At 35.4% G+C, this 17,085-nt stretch overlaps 1 protein-coding gene across 1 annotated transcript in view; it reads left to right on the forward strand.

Annotated features, from left to right (window-relative positions):
• LOC150096826 (uncharacterized) overlaps window positions 1-17,085 on the forward strand; it is an 84,617-nt gene that overhangs the window by 46,734 nt on the left and 20,798 nt on the right. Inside the window, exon 3 of the mRNA XM_090407842.1 lies at window positions 423-521. Within this exon, the coding sequence (XP_090263968.1) occupies window positions 423-521 (99 nt within the window). The remainder of the gene's footprint in view (window positions 1-422; window positions 522-17,085) is intronic.

Consider the following 17,085-nt stretch of genomic DNA (forward strand, 5'->3'; position numbering starts at 1 on the left):
AATATACGGACACTTGAGCAGCACCCATGTCTTTTAAGCAGTCCAAGCTAAGCAAGCAACTCTGTGATGCCGAGGATTGTATTCTTGTAAGCTCTTGAGTCAACTTATGAAACTTTCATAGTTTCTACAAACATTTGGCTTTGAAATAATGTTGGATTTAATATCCACTTTGCCTATGTAATTTTGCATCACCCAAATAAAGCCTTTTGACTCTTTCTTTAGTTATTTAGTAATGGCTCTTCATATTTTGTTAACAACATTTTTTTATCTGCGCTTTTTAGATGATGAGACATTAGTGGATGATAATAGTATCTTAATTTTACATCACTGAAATGAAACGCCTTTTGGTTCTTTCTTTCTTTAGTAATTTAGTAATGGTCTTCATATTTTGTTAAGAAAGTTTTTTTATCTGCACTTTTTAGATGATGGAACATTTGTGGACGATACTAGTATCTTTGGTTACCTGGAACAAATAAGAGAAGAACTAGAGAACCAGTTAGGATTAGATACTTTTATCAGAGGTAAGGCAATTATATGATGTTTACATATGACAGTATACTATGCTTCTTATGTCATGTTTTGCCTATAATAGATGCAGGAATAAATCAGGATAAATAAGTAAAAACTCATAGTTCATCAGATTTTCATCAGTTTTAGATGAAAGAATCATTTTTTAACAAATTTTTAATAAATATTTAATCAGAGGGTTGTTTTTACTTTTCTGTATCTATTCTTTTTTTCAGAAAATATGGAAATATTTTCTGCTTTTTCTTACTGCTTGTAGCCTGATTTTCTCCCGCTAATTTTTTGGTTGTTTATATATGCCTCAACAGAATATAAAACAAAGAAAAGTAAGAAAAATATTGAATCTAAAAGGTTAAATTTCAGTTCAGTTGTTGAAATTAGTATTCTTGAAAAAGGATATTGCATTTATGGAGCATGTGGTATTGATTTGCTATTTTTAATATTATTAATTTAATCACTTTAGTGAGTACGGGCATGGCAAACCCGAGGTACCTGATGCTGGACCATGCCTTACTTCATATAATATACATGTGTTATATTATCTTCAGACTGGTCCCTCCCCCTTCTTTCTTCTCTTCTTGCTCCTTACCTCCAATGCTATTAGAGCATTCAAGGGCTAGGGGTGAATTTTTCCTATCTTGCTATGTCATTTCCCCTATTGCAGCCACCGAAGGGGCAAGCTAGCCCCAATAGGTGCTGGTCCCAAGCCCGGATAAATGGTAAAGATTGACGTCAGGAAGGGCATCCGGTCGTAAAACTTCACTGCCAGCTCTAGCAATGATCAAATGAGTCAAAAAGAAAGTGGTACAAGGACTAGGGCATACCCCTTAAGAGATGCACAGCCACATCGCCCTACAGCTGCAAGAAGTGGACAAGGGCTACCGCATCAAGGGCCTGTGCAGTTAAAGAAGTGAGCCCAGTAAGTGGAGAGAATGTTGGAAGCATGACTGGAAGGGGAAGAGAGGTGGCAGACATGATGAGGAAGTTGGACATTTTATGCATGCAGGAGACAAGATGGAAGGATGAAAAGGCAAAGAAACCAGGAGATGGGTATAAATTGTTCTACTCTGGAGCGAATAAAGAGGGAAGAAATGGTGTCGGAATTGTGTTGTGTGGCAGAATGAAGGGCAAAGTACTGGAAGTGGGTAGGAGGAACAACAGGATCATGCGAATGAAACTGGGTCTTGGAGAAGAGCAACTGGTCATCTTATGTGTATATGCCCCACAAGTTGCTGTACAGCAGAAGAGAAAGATGAATTCTGGAACATGCTAGATGAAGAAATGAGGGAACTGTAAGAAAACAAGATGGTGATTGTTGGAGGAGATGTGAACGGACATAGGGAGACAGAATAGGGACTGTGAAAGGGTGCATGGTGGCCATGGAGTGGGAATGATGAACCAGGAAGGAGAGAGGATTTTGGACTTTGCAGTAGCGTTTGATCTGGCAATTGTGAACTCCTTTTTCTGTAAGAGGGAAGAGCATTTGATAACATTTAGAAGTGGCAACAACAGTTTACATTTTGACTAGAAGAAAACATCTTAAGGCAGTAACAAATTGTAAGATAATCCCAACAGATCAAGTGGCATGGCAACACTGGCTGCTGTGTGCAGACTTTAAATTAAAGTCGAAGATACGAACCTTTGGAAGCCATGGGAGGAAGACAATTGAGTGGTTTCGCTTAAAAGAAGAGAGTGTGAGGAACCGTTTTAGGGAGAAGGTGTTAGAGAGGATTTCAGATGGACTAGAAAGTGTACAAGATTGGTGGAGACATAATTCAAAAGCAATTATAAGCTGTGCAATTGAGGTGCTTGGTGAAACATCACTCAACTTCTCAGAATGAGATTTAATTAGCCTAGATTCATTTGAAAAGACTCTAAAATCATTTGCACAATGTGGAAGAATGTGCTTCCAGATGGCTCACATATTCCTAGCAGTGATTTCATTCGACTTTGCGACTTTATAACCAGGCTGAGATTTCTCTGATTTGGCTAGAAAAGTCTTGGAAGGCATTCGCTTCCATAAAAAGGCTGGTTTCGTCGACATTAAATATTTGTTGATCACAATAGTCCCCTTCTTACACAATTTTCTTCAAAATCTCTGGATATCTCCTTATCTGCACTTGCAGCTTCACCTGTGATTAGAACATTATGTCGGCTATTTCTCTTTTTGAAACGCTCAAATCACCTAGCATTAACGTGGAATTCTTCTTCTTTTCTATCATTGATAGTCCTTTCTTTCCAGGTTTCAAAGAGACAATGTTTTTGATTTAATAAAGCCAGTGTTTAGCTGGATCCATTTTTGGTTACAATCTTTGATCCATGTAAAAAAGAAGTCTCTCTAATTCAATCATTATAATACTTTAATTTTTAGTGCATGCATGATGAACTTCAAGCAGCCTTACCTTTCTCATTGTATTCAGCAGTTGATTCACCCATTTTTGTGTTCTTGTCCTATCTTTTCTCTGGACTCTCCTTGTTCATTTTTCTTTATTATTTCAAGTTTTTCTTCCATTCAGATTACTTAATCATTTTCACACTTCTGTTTTTTGCTCACTAATTCTTTTATTCATGATTAAAGGTTAGGAAAATAATTTAAAATAAAAAAGTACAGAAAACAATTGTACATGGAAATAGTGTAGTGTGTCATTAAAAAATAACTGTAAAATTCAAATCAGTAACTAAATTATTTCACTCTGGTGAGTGATTTTTTTAAAATAGTTAGCCATAAAAAATGCATAGATCGAAAATTTTTAAAATCTGTAAAATAGGTGCACTAATTGAATTTGGGTATCAAAAAAAAATGACGCACTAATCGGGAGCACATTAATCAAGAGATTGCTGTATTTTTCTTGATCACATGTGAGTAGTTTGTATTGTTTACATTGACAGGTGTCAGAATAATGTCTGTAATGTTTTCAGAAAAACTCTTCAGCTTGAAAGATAAATATTTTTTACATCTGAAATAGGATTTGAACAAGGCTTTCCAATCAGAGAATGCGTTTGCTATTGACTTTGTGACATAGGTGCTTTAATCAGTTCTTTATATACTAAAAATATTCATGTGCCCATGGGTTTGCACATCGAGTGGTATTATGTTGTGTATTTTTTTTTATATATAAAAGTGCTTTTTTTTTTCTTTGACTCCCATCCGCAGAAGGTTGGAAACTTATAATATATTAGTGCTATGGGTTAACTAATGTTTTTTTTTATGTAAAATCATGAACGTAGATCAAACCAAAGCAGGAAAGTCCCCAGGGATTGAGAATCAGAGCAGAAGCTTACAAAAATGCTGGGTATAATACATATTCCAATTTCTTTCCCATAATGAATAAAGCTTTGAACACTGGATCAATCGAAACAAGGTTTTATTGTACCTGTACCCAAAAAGGGCAGTATTAATAGAATGGATTACTACACAGGTATTACTTTGCTATCAACTACAGTTCATAACAAAGTACCCTCAAAAATCATACAAGCAATCTCAGCACCTTATAAAGATTACAATGCTACAGTAATCTTTGAAACAGAAACATCCGAATCCTTTCCAGTGACAACAGGAGTCCTACAAGGTGATGTACTAGCACCTTATTTGTTCTTAGTATGCTTGGACTACATCTTCCAGACCATCAACATAGAAGATCTTGGTTTTAACATCAGAACATCCACCCACACCATGCAAATAACTGATCTTAGCTTTGCTGACGATGTTGTACTTATTGATACAGAGCCAATAAATGCACAAAAACATCTCAGTCTACTAAAGGCACAGGCTAACCTTATTGGTCTGCAGATCAACATCCAAAAGTCCAAAGTATTCTTAATAGGTTATGAAAACTTTTTAGGTATTATTTCTGGGAAAATTCCCATGTTACCCCTCTGAAATAAACTATTATTTTAATGGTTAATATAGCCTACTTTTGTTTAGGAGTGCCACTTTTTTTTCTTTTTTTTTTTACAATGTCATTGGCCCTTTAGCCATAAACATTATTTAGGGCATTACTGAAGTGTTACAAAACTAATATATGAAGAATGATATAGGATGAAAATTTGAACATGCCTTCTTTAGATGTTGTGTTCTGTCTCCTTATTTTGGCGAAGTGCCTTCATCTGCTGTTAAGTTGTTAAAGGAAGGGGGGGGGAATAAAGTAATGTGGGAGAATTATTTGGAAAAAACCCAGGTTTTTTATTTATGTAATGTTATTATTATTATTAAGGGCAGATAGAGAGAGCGTTTGGGAGAGGGAGTGAGAGAAGGATCTGAGGATAAAAATTATTTTTTTGGGGAAGAGGAGAGATTTAAGGGAAAAAGTCAGCATGGGAGTAATGGGGATGTGAGCCATTTCGGCAGGCGTCATCTTACTTTGATATAAAGTATAAAGTTTTAATTTTTAGTTCATATCAACAATAAACCCTTAGAAAGAGTAAAGAATTTCAATACCTTGGATCGTACATCAGCAATACAGAAAACGATGTTAGAAAACATAAACAGCTGGCTCTAGTCTTCCATAACAAACTCCGTCCCATCTGGAAATCATCATTTGTATCATTAAAGACAAAATTAAGACTCTACCATGCAACCAGTAGATCTATCTTCTTGTATAATTCTCGAACCTGGACAATAAGCACCAAAAAAACTACAGATCTAATTAATTCCTTTGGAACTACATGTCTCAGACTGATCCTTGGATAGACCATCACTAACTCTGCTGTGCTAAATCAATCTGGCTAAGCAAGAACCACTTGTCAATATAGTCAAAAAAACTACAACTAAATGGCTGGGACACCAACTCAGACATCCTGAAGTCTCACCCTTTTTGGAATCCCTCATCCTGTACAAACCAGAAGATGTCAGTTGCAATAGAGGAAGACTATGCAAACAATTTTGGCAATACATATGTGAAACCATCAGTAGGTTGAACTGTAAAGCTCCATCTGACATTTACCAGTTAGCTCAAAATAGAGAGACTTGGAAGACCATAATTTGCAATATTTAATTTTTAATATAAATCTCTTTTCCCTTTTTGTATTGTATCATATTGTGAATAAACTATGATGATGATGTGATGAATCATGAACATCTTGCTTTAGAGACTAAATATAAAACATTTCGAAGATATTTACAAACATCTATACCCACAATGGAATTCATATCTGCAGCCTGTTAGTTGAAGAGCAAGTTTCCACTTGGCCAATCAGAAAACAATTAAATTATTAAATGAAATAGTACATTAGAGCCTTCCTAGCTCAACTAGTATAGACTAAACCCTTTGGTTGGAAAACCTATATAGGACATGAAGAACCTTTATCAGGATTTTGGTTAACTCACGATCAGATGAAGTCTTATATGGAGTTGACAGGGTTTTTCCTTCCAGAAACTCAGGTTTTCCATCTTGTAAAAGAGGCTAATTTTCAGCAATAGCACACAATACAGATAAAATTAATTACCCTATCATAAGCAAATCAGGTTTCTTTCTAATAAGCCAAGTTACTTGGCCATTGAGCCTAACAGGAAAAGAAAATAAGATGAAATAAATTATAAGTATACAATAATAAGTAAATGATTATATCATCATCATCATCTGACTTCTATGGAGTTGAAAGACTCGTTGTAGAGTCCTCATTATTACAGTGCACGTTATACTGCTAGTTACAACTTCTTCAAATTGTGACAGTTTGTCCTCATAACCAATATTTCAGATGCTGTTAATCACTCCTTTCTAGACTCTTTGCTCCTGAAACGATCTTATCAACAAAATATACATGATAGTTCAAATGGAGCCTGATTAAGTCCTTGTTGAATGGAATAGTAACATCTTTATTTCTGTTGATTAATATCCTTATTATTGACATCATCTGTTATGTTGTCATTACAATTTTAATGTTAACTCCAAATTTCAGCTCCTTGTTTGCTATCACCTCCTGGATATATTGTCCTCTTCTTTCCAACTTTCATTACCTCTCCATGAATTCTCACCTTCCCAAGCCTTGTCTACACTAGTGCAGTATGCAGGAAATTTTTGTTCTAGCAACTTTTTTTCAAAACAGTAGGATGTATGTTTCTGTAAGTTCCTTCATGTCATTATTATCATGATATAACGACATGAAGTCCTCCAAAGAGTCCAAGGACTCATTGCTGGAGGGCACTATGCTCCACAGAAATAAATTAATGTTAAGAGAAATAAAATTGCTATTTGTTGCATTTCCAGTGGAAGTGCTGAAGATGAAAGTAAAATAGGGAACACAGGTAAGCATTTTGTAAGAAGTCTTTCTTCAGGTGTACTTTGTTAATTTCACTTTTTACTTGTTTGCGGTCTTATTTAAATTGAATATTATTTCTCAGCCTAGTTCGCCAAGCAGAATGGTGTAATAACATCTCTCTCTCTCTAACCCACAGACTGCTACATGCTTACTGGAGAGGCATAAAGTGGCTTGGCAAAAATCCATGTTTGTTCTCTGAAGCAGATTATCACCCTTAGTCCATTCACAGTACTAATAGTACTAAAGGCTTAATGCTTTTATGATTGGAGTCACATAAAAAAAAAGCCAAAGCTGAAATGGTCAAGTGATTGATCGGAATTTGTGGAACTTGAACAGTGAGAAATATATAACATGAAAAATTGCACTCGGTACATAATATCTGCAACTTGATGTTGGAGCAGATTCTTCTGAACTGAAATAAAACCTAATGTCCCAGTTTTATAACAAATAAAAAGGTATTGGTAACATTCCTGTGTGTTTGCAAACATTGTTTTCATAATTTTGAGAAACACTTTGTTCCTGCAGAAGTTGTCAAAAAAAAAGTTATTTCTGTGTGAACACAAAGTTTCCAGTTATTGTTTCCATAAACATAAACTGCAAATCCTCTTGCAAGGCTGTGCTATCAACTTCACCCATCATTGTTCTTTACAACTTCACACAGGCAACAGGATATCCCACTGAAGCTCTCCCCATATTATTAATAGCCAAGTTAAACAAAAAATCTGTATGTAAAATAGAACAAAATTGAACACACTGTAAAATAGGATCCCTAAGTACACCATTAGTCACCTCTCTCTTCTGCAATGCTGTTTCTATCATAATTTATTGAGATCTGTCAGCTATCCAGTATCCTTTCTAAGTCGCATATCCATTATCCATTGCTGTCTGCCTTAACTGAAATGCAAACTCATCATGTGACAGTCTGTCAAAAATCTTAATAAAAGCTTTAAATATCTCTTTATACTCAAAGTCCCATGCCCTTCTCCTTGTCTAGCATATCAGTCACTTAGTTGTAATACAGTCATCTCTCACTTACAGCAAACATCACTGTAACAAACTACTGAAGAAAAGTCCCAACCAACTACATATACAGTGCTATGCTGCAAGAAATTTACTATTCATTATAACAAACCATTTCTGTGGTCCCTGTGTGTGTGTGTGTGTGTGTGTGTGTGTGTGTGTGTGTGTGTGTGTGTGTGTGTGTGTGTGTGTGTGTGTGTGTGTGTGTGCGTGCGTGTTATAATGAGAATTGACTGTACTTAATTGTCAAAACAAAACTTCATACTGGAGAACAACTTTGAGAGACAAGGGATCATCCCTGAAAGTTGCAAAAGGAAGCAGTTAGTAAGAGATTGAAAAGTAGTTATTTATATGGAGAGAGTGGTATGAGCATTAATATTATTATTATTACATGACACCTCCAAGGACTCATCACAGGAGGGTACTCTACTCCACAATACACACACATCTCACCATCTTCCCTACTACTTAATCCTCTGACTACATACAGCTCACCACCTCCACTACTTAATTCTTCAGCTACATACATTCAACAGCACTACTACTGCTACCATTAACACACACTGTCATCTACTGCTCACCACCACCAAATAGTATTTTTTTGTGTGTAAATTGTGTATGCACTTTTGTCCAATTTGCCTGTATGTGAATGAAAAACCCAAGTATCCTGGAGAAAAATCTCTGCTATCTACATATATTTCAATTGAGGGTGAGCTAACTCACCCTGAATTGAAAAAAAGTCCATATAAAGATTCATCACAAAGAGAATTGAACTCAGGTCTTTTCCAATGAATGGGTGCAATGTCCTGTTGTTCTTCTAGTTGCATTATGGAGACATTTGGATTGTGTTTTTTAAAACAGACTTCCTGTAATAAGTTTCATGATTCCATGATGATCCTGAATGATTACTGTTTAGTGGACATGGCAGAAACATCAACATATAAATAATAGTTTATGACATTCAACAGTTAAAATTGATTGCCTTTTATATTTTACCACCATCTTCAAAGTGAGAGAGTATGCTGAGAACATCAAAACATATTTCTTATTTTTCCAAGTGGAGGGATTAAGAACCTTTGGAAAACAAGATGTAACTACTGTAGATGACTTGAATGGATGGTCACTTATCTCTGTAAATCAGCAGATTACTTCATGAAAATTTGGAAAATTAGCTCTTTATTACTATATTCCCACTGCCTCACATAATCACTTCCTTTCCTTTGTAGACATCTTTGCAGTCTGGTGTAATTATTACAAATTTTATCATCATCATCAAATTCCTGCCATTACCCTCAAGGGGTGTACAGGATATGATAGTACTACATGAGAAAATTACATCATTACTAACTTCCTATCTACAATTTTCCTCCAAATCAGTCTGTTACTTGTCAAGACTCCAACATTATCAGATCTTATATTTCTATCATCTAAGGCACTTTGTACTGTATCAATCCACCTATATCTTGGTCTTCCTCTGGGTCGTTTTCCTGGCAGAGAACACTTGTTCTCTGCCAGGCAATATGATATTGCCATTGATGCCATCTGTTCATGCCTCTAATCTTTCTCAGGATTCTCATATCTGCAGTCTCTAGTCTTTGGTCAAGTGTTTTACTTCTGACCCAGTTCTCAGATCCATAAGTTAAAACTGGTTTGAACACTGTCTTGTATACAGCTAATTTAGTGTTCTGACTAATTTCTCTCTTATTCCATATGAATTTATTGAATTGACTTCCCACCATACCAGCTTTGCTGATTCTGTTGTCTATTTCTATATTTAATTTACCATCTTCAGTAAAAATCGTGCCTAAGTAGCTGAAATGTTTTACTTGTTCCACAGGTTCTCCATTCACAACACAGTTGACATTTTCAATGATTCTGCCTATTTTCATTGTCTTTGTTTTTTTATTGCTGACCTTCATACCATATCTATTACAACAGTTATTCAATTTAGTCAGAGAATCTTGCAGACTTGTAGTGGATTTATTTAGAAGTATAACATCATCCGCATAAAGCAAAGAGCTGACATTAACATCTCCAATTTTGATATCATGTTTAATACCACTTTCCTTCATAATGTGATCCATATAGATAATGAATAACAGAGGGGATAATGTACATCCTTGTCTCACACCAGATTTAGCATTAAACCATCTTCCTGTACTTCCTTCAATTCTAACTGCTGACTTACAACTCAAATAAACACTAAGTATTGCTTCATATAATGCCCCATTGATACCATATAACTGCAGTGTATTGAATAGCTTCTCTCTTGGCACCTTGTCATATGCCTTTTCCAAATCGACAAAACTTAAATACAGATCTTTGTTATATTCCCATGCTTTCTCGACTATTTGTCGTAAAGTGAAGATCTGATCCTGACAGCCTCTATTTGGCCTGAACCCAGCTTGTTCTTCACCCAGCTTTTCTTCCACAATTCTTCTCAACCGTTTCTCAAGTATACTTGCATAGATCTTGCCAGGAACACTCAGTAGGGAAATACCCCTGTAATTCTCACATTCAGTTTTATTTCCCTTTTTATATATGGGTACTATGAGAGCTCTACTCCAATCATCAGGAATTCGTCCCTCTGTCCAGGCTTTCTGAACTATGCAGTGCAGCCATTTTAAACAAAGTGAATTCCATGTACGGCTGTTTTTCTATTGAAAAAATAAGCAATTAGTTATCTTCCTTTCTTGGATGCATTAATAACTTATACTCCTAATATGGAACCATTTAGTTTCAGTTACCAGAAATCCAGTATATCTAGTCTAGTCATTCTTTGCTTTCTAACAGCTTCACTAACATCCTCTTTTATGTGTCTGGAAAATATAGTTTCGTGATGATCTTATCAAGTATATACGTCTTATCATGGAACCGCTGTAATGTTTTCTCCTCTGTTATACAACTCACTGGACACTACAGTTACTTGAATTCACTCTGTCCTGTAAAAGACTGCATGTAAGCACCCATCTCTCTCTCTCTCTCATTACAACCATTTTGCATGTTGTCGGTTCGCCACTTTGTTGTATGTTCGCCACTTTGCTCTCTTGCTTTTGAGATGACCTGTACTTCTAGCAATTATTTTTGAAATTCTTCCAGCACACTTTCTTACTTTCAAAAACACAAACCTTTTACTGTCAATAATGAATACATCTTATGCAAGAAGACAGCTTTCTCAAATCAATCTTGAACTAAGGATTACTCTAACAATAAAAAACTTTGTTTTATATTTTGAGTACAAGTTGCAGTCATACTCACCCATGTCCAAAAATGACATTGAACTACTTCTACTGAGATTGTTTTCTAAGCTTATGTGTCTGTAACATCATTACAGATGATTTTTACAGATAACAGGCATTTTGAGGAAAAGTGTCTCGATCTTTCAGTAGGGACACTAGAGAAATTAACTTAATGATTGACAATGAGTCTTGACTTTATGTTCTTAGGAAGGACCTCCCACGATGAGTCTTTTGCCTCCATGGAGGCCTGAATAATAATAATAATAATAATTAACATAATTTGAATCATTTAACGAATCATGTTTAGGAGATAGCAACTTTTTTGTTTGCTAAATAATAATGATAGAGGTATTCTAAATTGAAATATTTGATTTTCATATAACTACTTCCCAGATATGAGAGATTATTGTGATCGTTTGATGAAGAAAATCTCTAGAAATTATTTTGAATAAAATTATAAATTTAAAATGAACTGTATTAATGTCTAGTCACCTAATCCCAACATAACAAGCTGACAGAATTGGGTGTTTCCACCTGTTGAGGTCTAACATCAGCTGAATGCCCACTTTGGTCATAGTAGTTGAGGTCACATGAACAAGGAATGCAATATGCTGCTAGGAAGAGACGAAGGTATAACTTGTAAGTAAAAAAAAAATAGAATATGGAACAGGAGAGAAGGCCTTGAATACTGAATTTTTTTTTTTTTTCATAAATATATTTAACATGTGGAATGACTGTCCTGTTTTGATTTTGTATGGCTGCTTAGATAATTATTAAGCATTCCATTAATAGCAGATATTTTGTAGCCATTTAACCACTCAAATAGTCACATGGATAAAATATATCAAAAATATATGATTCATATCCAAACAATATCTAAAATATTCAATAGATACTTTGCATCCATGTAATTATGGATGTATATACACGTCAAGGCCAGTATGGTGGTTAAACAGATCATCTCTTATTTGATGATTGAGCCTATATTATCATCAGAATTATCTATTCCGATGATAATATAGGCTCAATTTAGCCAGAGAATACACACAATTTACAGACAAAAATTACATATAACCAATAGATATTACATATAACTTATGAAACCAATATAAAGATATTGGTTTCATAAGATGTCATACTTCTCTTTATGAACCTCATGTCTATTATATCATCATATGCCAAATAAATAAATTGCCTTTTTTAAAATTTGATAATTCAAGAATCCTGTTCTGCTTCAGCTAATCTTAATAAACTTAATTCCATGTCATCTCTCATATTTGGGAAGTTGATATCCGAAAAACATTTAAATTTAATCTTTATTTAATATCTTTCACTTGGATTACCAGTGGCTTCTACCAAGAGATTTAATTGAGTTAAATTAATAATTAATAAAAGAAGAGAATATAATTTAGAAACACATATTGCATTTATTGACTTTGAAAAAGCATTTGACAAAGTTAAAAGAAACATATTATTTAACATATTAAAAGAAAGACAAATATCAAATAATATCCTAAAAGCTGTCACAAGTATATATGAAAATAATCAAATACAAATAAGATTAAATCATGAGCTATCATATACAAGAGAGATAAACCAAGGGGTCCGACAGGGATGTCCCCTCTCAGCAACTCTTTTTAATATCTACTTAAATGAAATAATAATAAAATGGAGTAAAAATTTACATCAAGGAATTAAACTTTCACCTACAGTTAACTTAAACACTCTCCTCTTTGCAGACGACCAAATAATAATTACAAATTCTGAAGATAACTTACAGAAAGCTATTTTAAATCTAAATGAGATATCCAAAGATTATGGTATGATAATATCAACGGAAAAATCAAAAACTTGGCCTTTAAAGGACAAAATCCAGCAAGAACTAAAATAGTATTAGATAACAAGATCTTAGAATGAATTCATTTAACTACCTAGGATGTATGATCACTTATGAAAATGAAAAAGATATAAACATAAAAATTGCAAAATATTTAAAAATAACAGGAGTAATTAACTCTATATTTAAACCAAACCTAGTTCAAAAACAAACCAGGCTAAAAGTATACAATACATTAGCCCTACCGGTCTTAATGTATGGAAGCGAAATCTGGACAATAAAACAAAAAGGCAAACAAAGATTAACAACAGCAGAAATGAAGTTTATGAGAAAAACTGCAAAGTATACCCTATTTGATCACAAAAGAAACGAAGATATTATGAAAGAACTAAACCAAGAACCAGTAATTGAAAAAATTAAAAAATATAAACATAGATGGATGGAACACGTTCAAAGAATGAAAACAAAAAGATTACCAAAACAAGCCTTAAAGTACAAGCCATTAGGAAAAAGAAAACCAGGACGTCCTCTTAAACGATTCAACGATGACTTCTAAGGCCGGAACAGGCCATACTAGGCCTAAATCCTTGATATGTATGATGATGAAATTAATAACGTGCTATTAGATCTTCGTACTTATATAAATAATAATAGGTTTATTCTGTTGATCCAGAAATTGTATGCATTCTAGATGTGTTGTTTAATTTCCATGTAAGGGCTGTGATATGGTCAAAAATTGGTCGATAGGCGGAAAAGAGGTGATATGATTGAGACATTCAAAATACTGATGGGTTTCTATAAGATTAATCAAGAAGATATTTTTAAGAATAGGACTGGTGGTGGGAGGACTAGGGGCCATACATGGAAGCTGGGCAAGAATGTGGTTAGCAGGCGTGTTAGAGCTAGGTTTTTTACTTGGAGAGTGGTGAATGGGTGGAATAAGTTACCAGAGTCTGTTGTGGGTGCTACCATGAATGAGTTCAAGGCGAGGTATGATAGATAATACTGTGTGAATGTCGAATAGTTGTTCTTGACATGATGTTAGAGCCTCCCTCGATGAGCCTATAGACTCCTTGAAGTTGCCCGGAATAATAATAATAATATTGAGTTTGAGATTTATAATATAATTTATATTATAAATAAATTTTATAATATTATACAAGTGTTTTTCTCAGTTTAATATTCCGTTTTTCTGCTTTTGGTCAAATAATCGAGTTCACAACGAAACTTCTGATTTTCAATTTGTTCACGATTTTATTTAGATATGGATCGGTGGTTAAACTGTGGATCGTTGAAACGCAAGACAGACGATAATCCAAGTGGATCTAGTGTTGTCGAAAATAATACTAGTGCAGATAAAGTTCCTTCCCTCAAAATATCACGCAAATATTATTATTATTACTACCCAAGACCTCATGGAGTCAAAGACTCATCTGGGAGGTCCTTTTATCACACACACAGCTCATCATACTGTGCTTTGAACATATTCAAAATCTCTGCAGACACCACACTCTCAGGCAAGGCATTCCAATCATTTGCAACTCTGCACGAAAAAAAAAAACTTGCCTCTCACTCTCCTACTCACACCGTCTTTATAGTTTCCAGGGATGACCTCTGGTTCTCCCCCCGATCTCCCACTATTTTGTGTAGAACTTCTCCAGCATTGATTCTATAACAACCCCTTACCAACTTGTAGGTGTCTATCATATCTCCCCTCTTCCTCCTGTCCACCAGACTCTGCAAATTGCATCTCCTCAATCTTTCCTCATACTCAACATTCCAAAGGTCAGAAACTAACTTAGTCAGTCACCTTTGGACCCTTTCCAACATCTCTTCATCCTGAAAACCAGGTAACCAAATCTGGTCTCAATAGTCCATGTGTGGCCTAATCAAAGCCTTATACAACGGAACAAGAATCTCCCTACTTCTAAACGTCAGTGTCCTCCGCATCATTCCCAGAAACCTTTGTGTTGTCTTTACAATTTTGGCTTTTTCCCTCCTAAATTTCAGATCCTTATCCACTATCACCCCCCAGATCTCTTATTTTTTTCCACCTCCAACAATATATCCTCAACAAGTATAAATTTTGCATCTTATCTTTGTTTTCCAAATTTTAAAACCTTACATTTTGCAACATTGAACTCGCATCCCCATTTCTGTGCCCAATCACTCAATTTATTCAAGTCTTCCTGCAAGGTCACTACTCTTCATGGTTCGTCCCAACTTTGCATCATCTGCAAACAACCAAATATCTCCATCCAAATCTTCACCTATATCATTAACATACATGTTAAACAGTAATGGCCCTAAAACAGATCCCTGAGGCACTCCGATAGTGACTTTCCTTTTCCTCAACATCGCTCCCCCATACACAACTTGTTGATACCTATCAGAGAGCCAATCTCCAATCTAATATCCAACCCCCATCCCTCCAGTTTGACTATCAATTTATCATGAGGTACTTTATCAAAAGCCTTTGTGAAATCCAAGTATATCACTGTATCCTTCTCCTCTGTCCAAGGAACAGTCACTTTATTGTAATAAGTAAGTAGATTACTAAAACATGACCTCCCTTTAGCAAATCCATGCTGTCCATCAAAGATGATACCATTGTTGTCAACCCAACTCTGGATCCTAGTTCTCACAAGCTTCTCCAACAACTTAACCACAACACCTGACACACAGATAGGCCTGTAGTTTAATGCTCGAGTTCGATCACCTCCTTTATGAAGTGGCACACTCATAAAGTGGCACACTCATCGTATTAAAAACATATGTCAAGATAGGTGTGAACTCCCTGGCACATTCCTTCAGAATATGTGACGATATATTATCAAGTCCCACAGCCTTATTAACATCTAGTTCACTCAACTCCCCATACACCTTTTGCTCACTTACAGTCAGTCTCTCCTCCCCATCATCTGCTCTCAATCTCTCCATGAAGTCACATTCACAAGATTGAAAGACTTGTATGAACTGTTCATTAAGTATCTCCACCACACATTCTGCAACAGCTATCTTTATACCATTTTCTCCAATCAGTGTCATCCTTCCATAATCATTTTTTCTTTTGCTGGCTACATATCGAAAGAACTCCCTAGGATTCTTTTTGGCTTCATTAGCCAACTGCTGCTCATACCTCTCTTTAGCCACCCTCACCAACCAAGTCACCCTCTTTGCTTGCTCTTTGTAGATCTCATGGAATTGATTATTTCCACTTTGCTTATGCTGCCTCCAATGCCCTTTTTCTCTATATCGCGTGCTTAATATCTTTATTCATCCATCTCACACCTACTTTATTTAACCTTCCCACCCTTGAAATATATTTAGACATTGCATCTACTAGATAGTTTTTTGAAAATCCAACAAGCTGCATTGATCTCTTTTCTCAGCTAACTCCTCTCTCTGTGTTACTCCCACAAGCTGTCTCCTGAGCTCTTAATAATCCCCCCTCCCCTTGTAGTTCTACATATACCTTTTTCTCACAGAGGTCCTCACACTGCTGGCAATCACCCAGGTAATCACCTCCTCATGGTCACTCTCACCAATTGGTGGATGATTTGATACCTCATTTATAACTACATCCTCTGATGAGATGACCAAATCCAAGACCGTCAATCCTCGCGTGCCCTCTGTAACATACTGTCTGAGGTAGTTATTCCTCAAAAACTCAAGAAACTCATTTTCTTTACTTCCAGTTGCTATCTCATCATTCCAGTCTATATTGCCATAATTAAAATCACCCATAATGATCACCCTTTTCTTATTTGCTTGGCTAATTTGATTATACATTTCATTATCACCACCACAAACATTTCCTGGTCTATAACAACATCCAACCAAGTATTTGATTCCATTCACCTCTATCTCACACCATACTGCCTCAAAACCACTTGCACTATTTCCCTCTTGCATCTCTACTTTGTATGGACATAACTCTTTCTCTATCATCAATAGCACTCCCTCCCTCCCTTTTTACCCCTTCTATCCTCACGAAACATATCATACCCTTCCATCTCTATTCCTGTCGGGATGTCGTCCTCATCTAACCATGTCTCACTTATTCCGACAATCTTTGGGTTAACAGACGCAATTAATGCAACCATTTCATCTGCATTGTTTCTTATACTTCTAGCATTTGTACACAAACACAACAACTCATTTCTGGATCTACGGATAGTTCCACTGATACCACCTACTCGATGT

This window comes from Typopeltis vanoorti, chromosome 18 (genome assembly GCF_054136105.1).
Source record: "Typopeltis vanoorti isolate ZY-2024b chromosome 18, IOZ_Tvanoo_1.0, whole genome shotgun sequence".
Taxonomy (NCBI): domain Eukaryota; kingdom Metazoa; phylum Arthropoda; class Arachnida; order Uropygi; family Thelyphonidae; genus Typopeltis; species Typopeltis vanoorti.